Below are 13,179 nucleotides of genomic sequence, written 5' to 3' on the forward strand. Positions count from 1 at the left end.
CAACACAATTTGACAGTTGGATGCCATTTAAGAATTATATCCCTACTGTGTTGAACGATGCGTTTCAAAGACTTTTTTGTTTTTTTAACTGATCAAGTTTGTCCGTGTTATTATCTCCTGAGCGCGCGTAAGGCTCCAAAACCCCTTGAACAGGTCCTGGGGTGTCACGTGCAAGCACGGATACTTCAACATTATGCACCGACATAGTCGAACGTTTAAAGGGCAGAAAACCAAACTGTGCACAACCTTCCCAGCTTTATGCGCCCCTACAATAACCGTCACCTATTTTACCTAATACCCCTCTAGACGTCTTTTTTATTTATTTATTATTAGGGTTAGGATAGGGTTAGTATTAACTATCTAAGCTATCTTTGCCTTAGTATTTTTCTCTAATTAAGATCTAGCTTATAAGATAGAAAAGTAAAGATTTTCTAAAATATAAGGAAATAAGAGATAAGTATAAAGAAAAAAAAAAAGGCAAATAAGAGATATATTATAACCCTTGCGGTTATATTATATATGCCTTATAAAAAATCTCTACTTTACTTACTAATTATATTAAGACTAAAGAATTCCTTTTTAATTCCTTATCTTTAATTAACTATAATAAGATTAAAATATTAAAATATTAGTTTAAGATTAAAAAAATAATATCTTAATCCTTATAAGAAAGTACTATTAAATACCTTATAATTAGTAATATATAAAATATACTTATTTATACTTTTATAAATTTAAGCTTACTAGTTATTAATATAACTTCTTTATATTAATTAAGCCTAATATATATTAAATTTATTATTAAGAAATATTATGCTTTAATAATACTTAATATATACCTTATATTATTTATTAATAATAAACTTAATATAACTTAGTTTAATATATTTAAACTTAACTATTATATATTAATAGCTTTTATTTAAATTATATTATATAATACTAAGTAATATAAATATAATATCTATTAATATTAACCCTATCTAGTAATAAAATGTAATTACTAACCCTTAGAGATAGCAAGTTATAACCCCTATATACCTTATACCTATTTTACTAACTAATAAGGGGGACAGCATACTGCAATATCTAAGATAGAAGCGGGGTAATTGCGGGGTTTTGTAGAAGAAATATATTAAGTTTTATATAAGTTTAGTTACCTGAAGTTAAAGACCTGAAGTTGTGACTAAATTTGGCATTAGTAGTAAAAAGAGAATTAAATAAGTTATAAGACAGATTACGTAACTAAATGAGCAAATTAGCTATAATATTAATGCACTATTAATATAAACAGGGGTTAGGTATATAATATAATATAGTATTAAAAGGTATTAAAATTAATATTAAGGTTATATAAATTAAAATTATAAAACTAAAGAAGTAAGTAAAATAACTTTTAAATTATATTAAGGAAATTAATAAGGAAATAAAAAAGAATTAAAGGCTTTATTAAGAGTATATTAAGTATATAAGTTTATTTATTATAATTAATAAAGATTTTAGAAAAATCCTTAAATTATATTAGCCTAACTTATATAATAAAGGTTTTAATAAACTCTAAGGATTCCTAATTAGCTTATAAAGTTATTACTTATATTACCTTATATAATTTATTATAAATATATTAAAAATATAATATATAATAAGAGTTCTTATAAATAGGGCTCTATAATAGTTTAAACTTATTTTATAAGATTATAATATTAAGCTATATTATAAATAAAAGGAAATAAACTAGTATGTTTATAATAAATATAAGATTTTAAGAAAGAATTATAATATACTTTTAGTATAATAAATAAGAAATAAATAGTAAAAATAAAGATTTAATAACTTAAATAAAAAGGATTTATAGCTATATATTATATTAAATACTACTATTAAGTATTTAAACTTAATTAAAATAAAGAAGCTTATATAATATAAATTTACCTAGGATTAAAGGATAAAATTAAAGATAAAAAAGAAATAATAATATATCTTATAAAATAAAAATAAAACTAATAATATTAAGAATAACTTAATAAGATAATAATAATTAATAAAAACCTTATAATATAACTAAAGTTAAGTATTATAATTATAACTAGTTTAAATATATTATTAATAAATATCCTTAATTAAGAAAGCTTAAAAACCTTAATTTAAGTAAGTAAATACTAAAAGTAATTTATAAATAACACCCTTAAACTGCTATATAAACCTAAATCCTAAGAATAATATAAAGCCTATATAATATGATAGCCTTATATAAAGGCATTATATTAAAATATAGCTAATACCTATATCTAAATAGTTTAATTTAAAAACTATATAAGGAGTTTTTAAAAAAAGAAGATATAAGGGTAAGAAATATACCTTAAATTCTAATATTATATAAGATAAAGGTAAATAAATATTAAAAAAAATAATGAAAAAAAGAAAGAAACTATATTTATTATTATAAAAGAAAAAAAAAAAAAAAATAAAGAAAATAAAATAAACAAAGATACTTAATATAATAAAAAAAGAAAAAAAAGGCCTTTTTAATATAAGGAAATAACTTAATATATTTAAAGTAATTAATATTATTTTAACTTAAATAACTATTTAAAAAAAGAAAGAAGTAATTAAAAAGAAATATAAAGTAAAAGATAGAATTTATATATATTATTAATAATATTCTTAAAGTATAAAATACAAAAGAAAAGTAACTTAAAATACTATATAATATTTTTATAAAAAAGATAAATAAATTAAAACTAAGTAAAAATAACCTTATAAACTACTATTTAATAAATATAATAATAAAATATCCCTTATTTATATTAATAATATACTAATATTATACCTAATTTACTTATTTAATTATATAATCTATTTTATTACTTATTTAATTCTCTTTTTATTACTAATATTAAATTTAATTATAACTTTAGGTCTTTAACTTTAGGTAATTAAACTTATATAAAACTTAATATATTTCTTTTATTTTCTTATAAAACCCTATAAGTACCCTGCTTTTATTTTAGATATTATATTACTAGCTATTAATTAGCTTTATAGCCTTTATTAACTTTACTAACTATTTCTTTATATTATTAAGTTAATATTTATATAAGTTTTTAATTAAAGCCCTTAATTTAAGGATTTTAATAAATCTCTTAATATTTATTTTTATAAGCTATTTTATTATAAAAAATTACTTTAACCTTTATAATAATTTAATTTCCTTTTTAAAATAGCCTTTAAAGATTATTAACTCTTTATAATAATAATATATAAATAAGAGGACCTTATAACTTAAAGTAACTTACTTAATAAAGATAATATTATTCTTTTTATTTTAAGTCTTTTTAATCTTTATTAATATAATATAAAGCTTATTTTTATATTTATAATCTTTAAAAGCTATTATAAAATAAAAGATTAGGTTAGGTATTTTAATATAAAAGGCCTTATTAAGTAATTATAGGCTTTTTTAAATAGTAGGTATTATAATAATATAACTATAATGCTATTAGTAGTTATAGTTAGAAGTTTAGTTAAATAATTTATTATATAATAGATAATTAAAGCGTGGTATATAATAGAGGTTAATAAAAGACCTTTTAGGTAGGTTATAAGAAGAAGGTTAGGGCTAGCTAATAAGTAAATAAGGCTTTTTAGCTAGTATATATATAGCTAGGTTTAGGCTATAATTAAAGTAGTTAATTATAGTAATTTAACTTAATAAAGCTTTATTAGTTATAAAGATAATAAATATTTAAATTATATTAAATTTTAAAAATACTTAAATATACCTTTTAAGGCTAACTTAAAAACTTATAAAAAAAATTAAAAATAAAAAATAAAAAAATAAAAAAATAAAAAAATAAAAAAATAAAAAAATAAAAAAATAAAAAAATAAAAAATAAAAAAATAAAAAAATAAAAAAATAAAAAATAAAAAAATAAAAAAATAAAAAATAAAAAAATAAAAAAATAAAAAAATAAAAAATAAAAAAATAAAAAAATAAAAAAATAAAAAAATATTAATTTTAAAATATAATATTTATAAAGTAAAATATAAAAATAAAAGGTATTATCTTAAAAAGACTTTTATTTAATTAAATACCTAAAAGTAAAAGATATAATATAAAGTGCTTTAAAAATAATTTAAAAAATAAAGAAATATACCTTTACTTAATTATATAAGGATTACTTACTTTAATAAAGGTTTAAAAAGTTATATTCTTTAATATATTTTTTATTATTTTTTTAAGTTTATAAGTTAGCTTTAAAAGGTATATTTAAGTATTTCTAAAGTTTAATATAATTTAAATATTTATTACCCTTATAGCTAATAAAGCTATATTAAGTTAAATTATTATAATTAGCTACTTTAATTATAGCTTAAACCTAGCTATATATATATTAGTTAAAAAGCTTTATTTACTTATTAGCTAGCCTTAACCTTCTTTTTATAACTTACTTAAAAGGATATTATATTTTAATTATTTATTATATAATAAGTTATTTAATTTAACTTTTTATTTTAATTATAATTATTAATAGTATTATAGCTATATTATTATAATATTTATTTAAAAAAGCTTATTATTACTTATTAAGGCCTTTTATATTAAAATACCTAATTTAATTCTTTATTTTATAATAGCTTTTAAAGATTATAAATATAAAAATAAGCTTTATATTATAATAATAAAAATTAAAAAAACTAAAAATAAAAAAAATATTATTATTTTATTAAATAAACTACTTTAAGTTATAAATTCTTTTTATTTATATATTATTATTATAAAAAGCTAATAATGTCTAAAAGTTATTTTAAAAAAGAAATTAAGCTATTTTAAAAGCTAAAGTAATCCTTTATAATAAGAAGGCTTATAAAGGCAAGTAATAAAGGATTTATTAAAGACCTTAAATTAAAGGCTATTAAAAACCTATATAGATATTAGCTTAATAATATAAAGAAATAGTTAATATAATTAATAAAGGTTATAAAGCTAATTAATAGCTAGTAAAGATAAGGGGGATAATATATTATAATATTTCTCTTATATATATTAATAATATACTAATATTATAGCTAATTTACTTTTTTAGTTATATAGCCTATCTTATAACTTATTTCATTCTCTTTTTACTACTAATGCCAAATTTATAACTTTAGGTCTTTAACTTTAAGTAACCTAAACTTATATAAAACTTAATATATTTTTTCTTTATAAAACCTTATAATTACCCTACTTATATCTTAAATATTATAATATAATATCCCCTATCTTTACTAAGTATTAATTAGCTTTATAGCCTTTATTAGCTTTATTAACTATTTCTTTATATTATTAAGCTATTATTTATAAAGGTTCTTAACTAGAGTCCTTAATTTAAGGTCCTTAATAAATCCCTTATTACTTACCTTTATAGGCCTTCTTATTATAAAGGATTATTCTAGCTTTTATAATAGCTTAATCTCCTCCTTAAGGTAGCCTTTAAAGATTATTAGCTTTTTATAATAAAATATATAATAAGAAGACCTTATAGCCTAAAGTAACTTACTTAATAAAGGTAATATTATCTTCCTTATTTTAAGTCTTTTTAATCTTTATTATTATAATATAGAGCTTATCCTTATATTTATAATTTTTAAGAGCTATTATAAAATAAGGAATTAAGTTAGGCATTTTAGTATAAAAGGCCTTATTAGGTAGCTGCAGGCTTTTTAGAGCATCGTGACGGTGTAGCTGTAATGCTGTTAGCAGTTACAGTTAGAAGAAGGAAAGTCAGGTCAGATGACTTACTGCGTGATAGATAATTGAAGCGTAGTATCCTTTTAGGTAGGTTATAGGAAAAAGGTCAGGGCTAGCTAATAAGCAGGGCTTTTTAGCTGGCATATATATAGCTAGGATTAGGCTATAATTAAGGCAGCTAATTATAATAATTTAACTTAATAAAGCTTTATTAGCTATAAGGGTAATAAATATTTAAATAATATTAAACTTTAAAAATACTTAGATATATCTTTTAAGGCTAATTTATAAACTTTAAAAAAAAGAATTATTATAATATTTAAGATAAAAGTAAGGTAATTATAATATTTAAGAAAATAAAAAAAATATATTAAGTTTTATATAAATTTAATTACTTAAAGTTAAAAATATTAAGTTTTAAATTTAATATTAATATTAAAAAGAAACTTAAATAAATATAAAATAAATTATATAATTAAGTAAGTAAATTAGCTATATTATAAATATATTATTAATATAAATAAGAAATAATATTTACTATTTTTTTTTTTTAAGTTTATAAATTAGCCTTAAATAATATATTTAAATATCTTTAAAGTTTAATATAATTTAAATATTTATTACCCTTATAGCTAATAAAGCTTTATTATATTATATTATTATAATTAGCTGCCTTAATTATAGCCTAATCCTAGCTATATATATGCCAGCTAAAAAGCCCTACTTATTAGCTAGCCCTAACCTTCTTCCTATAACCTACCTAAAAGGATACCACGCTTCAATTATCCATCACGCTTCAGTAAGTTATCTAACCCGACCCGACTTTCCCTCTTTTAACTGCAACTGCTAATAGCATTACTGCTGCCCTATCACGCTGCCTACTATCTAAAGAAGCCTATAAGCACCTAGGCCTAATAAGCCTTATTTAACTAAAGGCTATAATATAATCCTTAAAATTAAAAAAGCTCTTAAATAAAATAAAGGCAAAGGTAATATATTATATATAATAATTATAAATATTAAAAAGGCTTAATTTAATATTAATTATATTATTTATATAATTTATTTATAAAAACCTTCTAATTAATAAAGACTTCTTTAAATATAAAAAGTAAAAGATTAAGGATTTAAAATAAAAGTTATATAAAGAGATATATTTAAGTAAGAAGGAAAGGGGGTTCTTTAAGGCCCTTAACCTAGGCAGCTTATATAATAAGTAGCTTAAGGATATCTATTAGCAGGCCAAGGAGGTACTAGAGAAGACCAAGAACTTATAACAGGCTGGTTATGGTCTTGGACCACGAGAGCGCGATGCGATATCTGGGATAAAAGCGGGGTAATTGCAGGGTTTAGAGGAAAAATATATTAAGTTTTATATAAGTTTAAGTACTTAAAGTTAAATACTTAAAGTTATAAATTTAATATTAGTAGTAAAAAGAGAATTAAATAAGTTATAAGATAAATTATATAATTAAATAAGTAAATTAGCTATAATATTAATATATTATTAATATAAATAAAGGAAAATTATATATTATAATTATAATATTTAAAAATATAAAACCTTATTAATTTATAAAACTATATATATATTTTAATATAATTAAGTCTTTTTATATTTTATTTACTTTATATATATTATTAAAAGAAAAAAGGTAAATATATAATAATTTATAAAAGTTATAAGTTATAGTTATAACTAGGCTTTAATATTACTTATTATTATTTACTTAAATTTTTATAACTTATTACTTTTAAATAATTTTAAAAAGTTATTAAAAATATTTAATAAAAATAAAATATATAATAAAAAGGCTTATTATTTACTTTATAATATTAATACTTATAATATTATAATATAACTTATTTTACTATAACTAGTATTATCTTTATTAAACTAAGCCTTTTTAATATTTATAGCTATTATATATAATATATTAGCCTTACCCTTATTTTACCTAAGAGCTTTTTTAATCTTAAGAATTATATTATAGCCTTTAGTTAGATAAGGCTTATTAGGCCTAGGTGCTTGCAGGCTTCTTTAGATAGCAGGTATTATAATAAGGCAGCTATAATGCTGTTAGCAGTTGTGGCCAGAAGAGGGAAAGTCGGGTTAGATAACTTACTATATAATAGATAATTAAAGCGTGGTATCCTTTAAAGTAGGTTAAAGAAAGAAGGTTAGGGCTAGCTAATAGGTAGGTAAGGCTTTTTAGCAAGCATATATATAGCTAGGTTTAGGCTATAATTAAGGCAATTAATTATAATAATTTAACTTAATAACGCTATATTAGTTATAGGGATAATAAATATTTAAATTATATTAGACTTTAAAGATATTTAAATATATTTTTTAAAGTTAACTTAAATACTTAAAAAAAATATATAATATAATAAATTATTAATAATTAAATCTTAGTTATATTAAATATAAAGTATAAATAAATTATTAAATATTAAAGCCTAGTTTTATTTTATTATTATATATTAGGCTTATAAAAATAATATTATTAAATAGCTTAATATAAGTTAATACCCCTTTAGAATTTATACTTATTATTACTAATATAATACCTATCTTTATCTTACTAAGGCCTATATACTAATTAAAGTCTTACTAAAGAGGCTAAAAGTAACTTATCTTAAGAGGACTAGCAGTTTTATATTTACTCTTATAGCCTTTCTCTTACTTGCAAAGAGGGATATCTAGTTATAGGCTAATATTTAAGGCATCTTAATATCTATCTATCTTTAGAAATGCAAGTCCTGTGCTAAAGGTTATATTTACTGGCTGATGTAGTGGTTTAGGAAGTCTAATTTATAACTATAATTATTAAAGCTTAGTCTATATAATGCCTATTAAATGTAAGGGCGCCCCTGAGATTATTATTAAGTTTAAGTAAGATATAAACCTAGTTTAAGATAAATAAGAGGCTTTTGTATTAAATATTAGATATATAATTAGAAGATATAGCCCTATTATATAAATATATTTAATTAATTTTAGCTATTATTAATTTGTAATTTAAGAAAACCCTTTACTTAGAAGTATTATATAAGTAAGCCTTATATAATTAAAGTAGTAAGAGTTATAATAAAAGCAGCTAACCTGGGCTATAGAGAGTTAGAATTATTATTATTATTAATATTATTAGTGCTAGATTTAGAACTATTTCTTTTACTTAAACCTAATCTGCTTTCCTGGCTTAATATAAAGACCTTACCTGTTTTATTAAAACTAAACTATAATTAACCTTTAGAGTCCTATACTAGACTAATAGGGTAAAAGCAGTTATTTAAATACTTTAAGAGATCTTTATTATAAATAATAGGTATAGTAGTATTTGTATTTTATAAAGAAGATATAAGGCGGCTATTTTAGAAATCTATATATAAGACTTTATAGCTAACTAGTAGATTATAATTCCTTAAGGGTTTTAAATATAAATTAAGTTAGGAGTTAAGGCAAGGGGATCTTATAGCTTTTATAAAAAGATATATAGGCTCTTATGCTATTCTTATTAAACTTTAGGTTTAAAGGCATAGTATAGGCTTAGAATGCTAGTATTAAAGTAATATATTTTAATTTATATTTTACATTAATAAGGGCAGTAATATAATTACTATTAGCCTAATAATTAGCTAGAAATTAATTGCCTATTTTAAGGTTGCTAAGACTAAGGAAGTTATTTATAAACTAGAGTATATAGTAAAGAGGGTAGTTATAGTTATTACCCTAATTATTAGAGCTATTAAGATAGCTATAGAAGTTTATCTCCTTGCCTAGGTTATCTTTATAGATATCTTTATTATTATAATATAGATTATTAGCTAAATTCTTAATATTAAAAATGCTACCTGTCTTTAGATACTTTACTATACTAATAGAATTATATAGATCTTAATTAATAATTATACTATTAAGGTAATTATAAGGTTTTTTATTAGAATTACTATTAAAAGATAAGATATTAAAGGTATAAATCTAAAAGCGGCTAGAGTTATAATTCTTAGCCCTTGTATTATTGTTCTTATTGCTATTATAAGATATAAGCAGTATATTAAGATATTTCTATAAGATAAGTAGGGTTTATAAGGTATAACCTCTATTAGTTATATTAGAGACTAGAGTTTAGATAGAAAAGTTACTAAGGGTAATTTTAAATAGGTTATAGGGCTATGCAAAGACCTTATTAAATAAAGAAGTATAAAGTATATATCTATCTTTAGAGGGGGCAATGCTATAGTTTAGCTAATATAATATATTACTTAGTTAATAGTTAAGAGATAAAAGATCTAGGATATAAGTAGCTGATATTATCCTTCTTTAGTAAAGTACTCTTTTTTCTAACTTATAAGTAGGTTTTTCCTTTATTATTAAGTTTAAAATAGATTATACTATTTCTAAAACTTATAATAATAAAAGTACCCTTATTATTAAATAAAATACCTTAAGGTTATTTAAGCTTATTAGTAATAATATTATAATTTTAATTATCTTTAGTAATAAGTATTAAATAAGATGTTTTAAGAGTCTTAAAGTTGTATTATTAGGCTAAAGTAATATTAATAAGGAGTATTATAGTAATAAGGAGGAGGATAAATATTATTATAAAATGCAGGGTATAAATAATATTGGGATTAAAAGGTGGATTAGACTAGGGCTAATAGATATAATTAAACTATAAAGATATTAATAAGACTATATATACCCTGTGTATATGTATTAAAAAGTAAGTAAAGCCATAAAGTATAAATAAGAATTTAATAGGATAATAAAGGAAATAGTTAAAATAAATAACTAAAGTTAGAAGCAGTTATTAATAACCTTAGCTAAGAAAGTTATATAACTTTATTATCTAATAAGATAGAAGATAGGGGGCTTAGAAATTTTAGGCTAAAGTAAGCCAATCCTGGCAAATACTACTAACTAACTTACCTTAAATCCCCTTTATAAAGTTATTAAGGGAAGCTAATAATAGTCCCCTCTAAAAGGCATTATCTAGGGATATAGCTATAAAAATGAATATTATAATATTAATGCTAAAAAGACTGCCTATTTAGCTTATTTATAATATAAATACTAATTTAGCAGATTCTTAATTTAATATATATAATTATACTAAAAACCCTTAGTATATATATATTATAAACAGTCTAGAAGTGTAGTATACTATCTAGAATATAAGTTAATATTTATAGCTATAAGTATATAAATGTATTACTTGTAGCTTAAAGATACTTCCTTAAAGTGTTTAAATAAATAAAGGCTAGGGGGCAGAACTAGGCTATTTAAGACTACTATATTATAGAGAAAGTTAAATCTCCCTCTGCCCTCTACTACGCTCAAGATACTATGCCGAGAAAATCATAAGGATAAGCATCTATAGCCTTAACTATACCTGCTTTTATACTTGCGGCTTTTAGGAATGTTTAGGCAATCTATTATAGTAGTAAGTAATTAAAACTAAGAGGGGGGCTATAAACCCTATAATCCTAAGTTTGAGGAAGAATAAGATTATAATCTTCTTAGAACTTTTAAAAAGATTAGGGCCTATAAATCTGTGCTTTATATATTAGCTTATTAAGATCTGCTTATTAAGTTCTAGTTCCTAAATGCCTTAGAATTAAAGAGTTTATAAAGCCTTGCAAATAAGGGGAGGCTAATAGATACTTTATTAATAAAATAAATTAAGTAATACTATTAGGTTTAAGCTAGGCGTTTTGAATCTGCTAACTAGTTAATTTTTATAAATTAATTTAATAGGTTTCTAGTTAGTTAATATAATACTTTAAGGTAATTCTAAACCTTAATAGCTATCTTTACTATTTAACCCTTAGTTTTAAATAACTTAAATTACTAGCCTAAGTAGCTATAAATAAAATAATATAAAAGTTTATTTTAACTTTTAGATAAAGTAAAACTATCCTCTATTAGGAAGTAGGAAAAAAAGTCTCTTTTCTAATTCCCTATAATACTTATTCTAATACTATAATAGCCAGATTCTAGGCAGGTTATTAATAAGTAGCCCGATTAGGCAATAAATCTAGCAGGCACTAAGTAGCTATAGCTAATACTAATATTCCTAAGTTCTAATGTATATAATATCTTATATATAATACTTGCAAGTTATATATGCATTATATATAATATCCTAGTATAGCATTAATAAGTAATACTTATTGTTGCTTAGAAGTTTAATAATAACTAATAATAGGTATAATATAATAATAAAATAGAAATATAAATAAGGCCAGTAATATTATATCTTATAAATAAATACAATAATTAGGTAGGTATAGGAAAAGTGGTAATTACTATTAGTTAAATCTTTAATTATATAAACTAATATAGGGTTCTTAGGATTTAAAAATATAGTATTAAAGCCTACTTACTTTGCCTCTTTTAATATCTATTTTACTATATAGCTTATATTCTTTTATTTTAATTATATTTCTAGCTATTACCTATTTCTAGTTAATTTAGATTTTAATAAAGCTAAGGACTTAGGCAGATATAGTAGCTTATAATAAGAAGCTTAAAGGTAGGAACTACAAGCTGTCCTTCGAGTTAGGTAGTAGCAATATGCTAGTAATTAAAGACTTTGCTTTATTATCTAACTATAAGCCTAGTATCTTAGTAAGCCTCTGCTACTTTAAGGCTTATATAAATAAGGCTCTTAAGGTTAAGTTTAAGGCTATTATAAAAAAAATAAAAGAGGATAAAGAGCCTATATTATAATATAAAGAGCTTAATATAGCCTTGATTTAGGCCTCTAGTATTATAAGCATTAGCTGCTTTGCTATTAGGTTCCTAGGTTAGGAGTTTAGCCTAAGTTTAAAGCAGAGTCTGCTTATTTATATCTTTACTTTTATCCTTAATAGCTTAATATCCTTATAGTATACTACCTTTAATATAGTAACTGGCCTATATTAGGTTTCTGTTTCTTGTTATAGCTTTAGCTAGTATCTTAATAAAATTATTATATTTCTTAATAATATTAAATAGCTAGGTTAGGCGTTTATTATTACTATTAGTAATAGCCTAGCCCTTATTACTATTATAAATAGCTATATAATCTCTTATTAATAGTATTATTATTATTATCTTAGTTTTACTTGCTATTAGCTTTTTAGGTCTTAAATATATCTTAATTTATAAGTACTATACCTAGTATATTTACTTTATTATATTTATAATTATCTTTAGTATAGTAAAACTATATACAGATAATAAGCCCTTGTTTATATTAACAATATATTAATATTATAGCTAATTTACTTATTTAATTATATAATTTATCTTATAACTTATTTAATCCTCTTTTTACTAATAATACTAAATTTAATTATAACTTTAAGTCTTTAACTTTAAGTAATTAAACTTATATAAAACTTAATATATTTTTCCTTTAAACCTTATAATTACCTTACTTTTATCTTAA

The 13,179-nt window shown here is 20.6% G+C and overlaps 1 protein-coding gene across 1 annotated transcript; it reads right to left on the bottom strand.

Annotated features, from left to right (window-relative positions):
• Window positions 1-9,470: 9,470 nt before the first annotated feature.
• BKA55DRAFT_531044 (uncharacterized protein) lies at window positions 9,471-9,632 on the bottom strand (the record flags this gene model as incomplete). Its single annotated transcript, XM_046189194.1, has 1 exon — window positions 9,471-9,632. A coding segment is annotated over one exon (162 nt), but the record flags the coding sequence as incomplete, so codon positions are not given.
• Window positions 9,633-13,179: the final 3,547 nt, after the last annotated feature.

This window comes from Fusarium redolens (genome assembly GCF_020744475.1).
Source record: "Fusarium redolens strain MPI-CAGE-AT-0023 chromosome Unknown BKA55scaffold_42, whole genome shotgun sequence".
Lineage (NCBI taxonomy): Eukaryota > Fungi > Ascomycota > Sordariomycetes > Hypocreales > Nectriaceae > Fusarium > Fusarium redolens.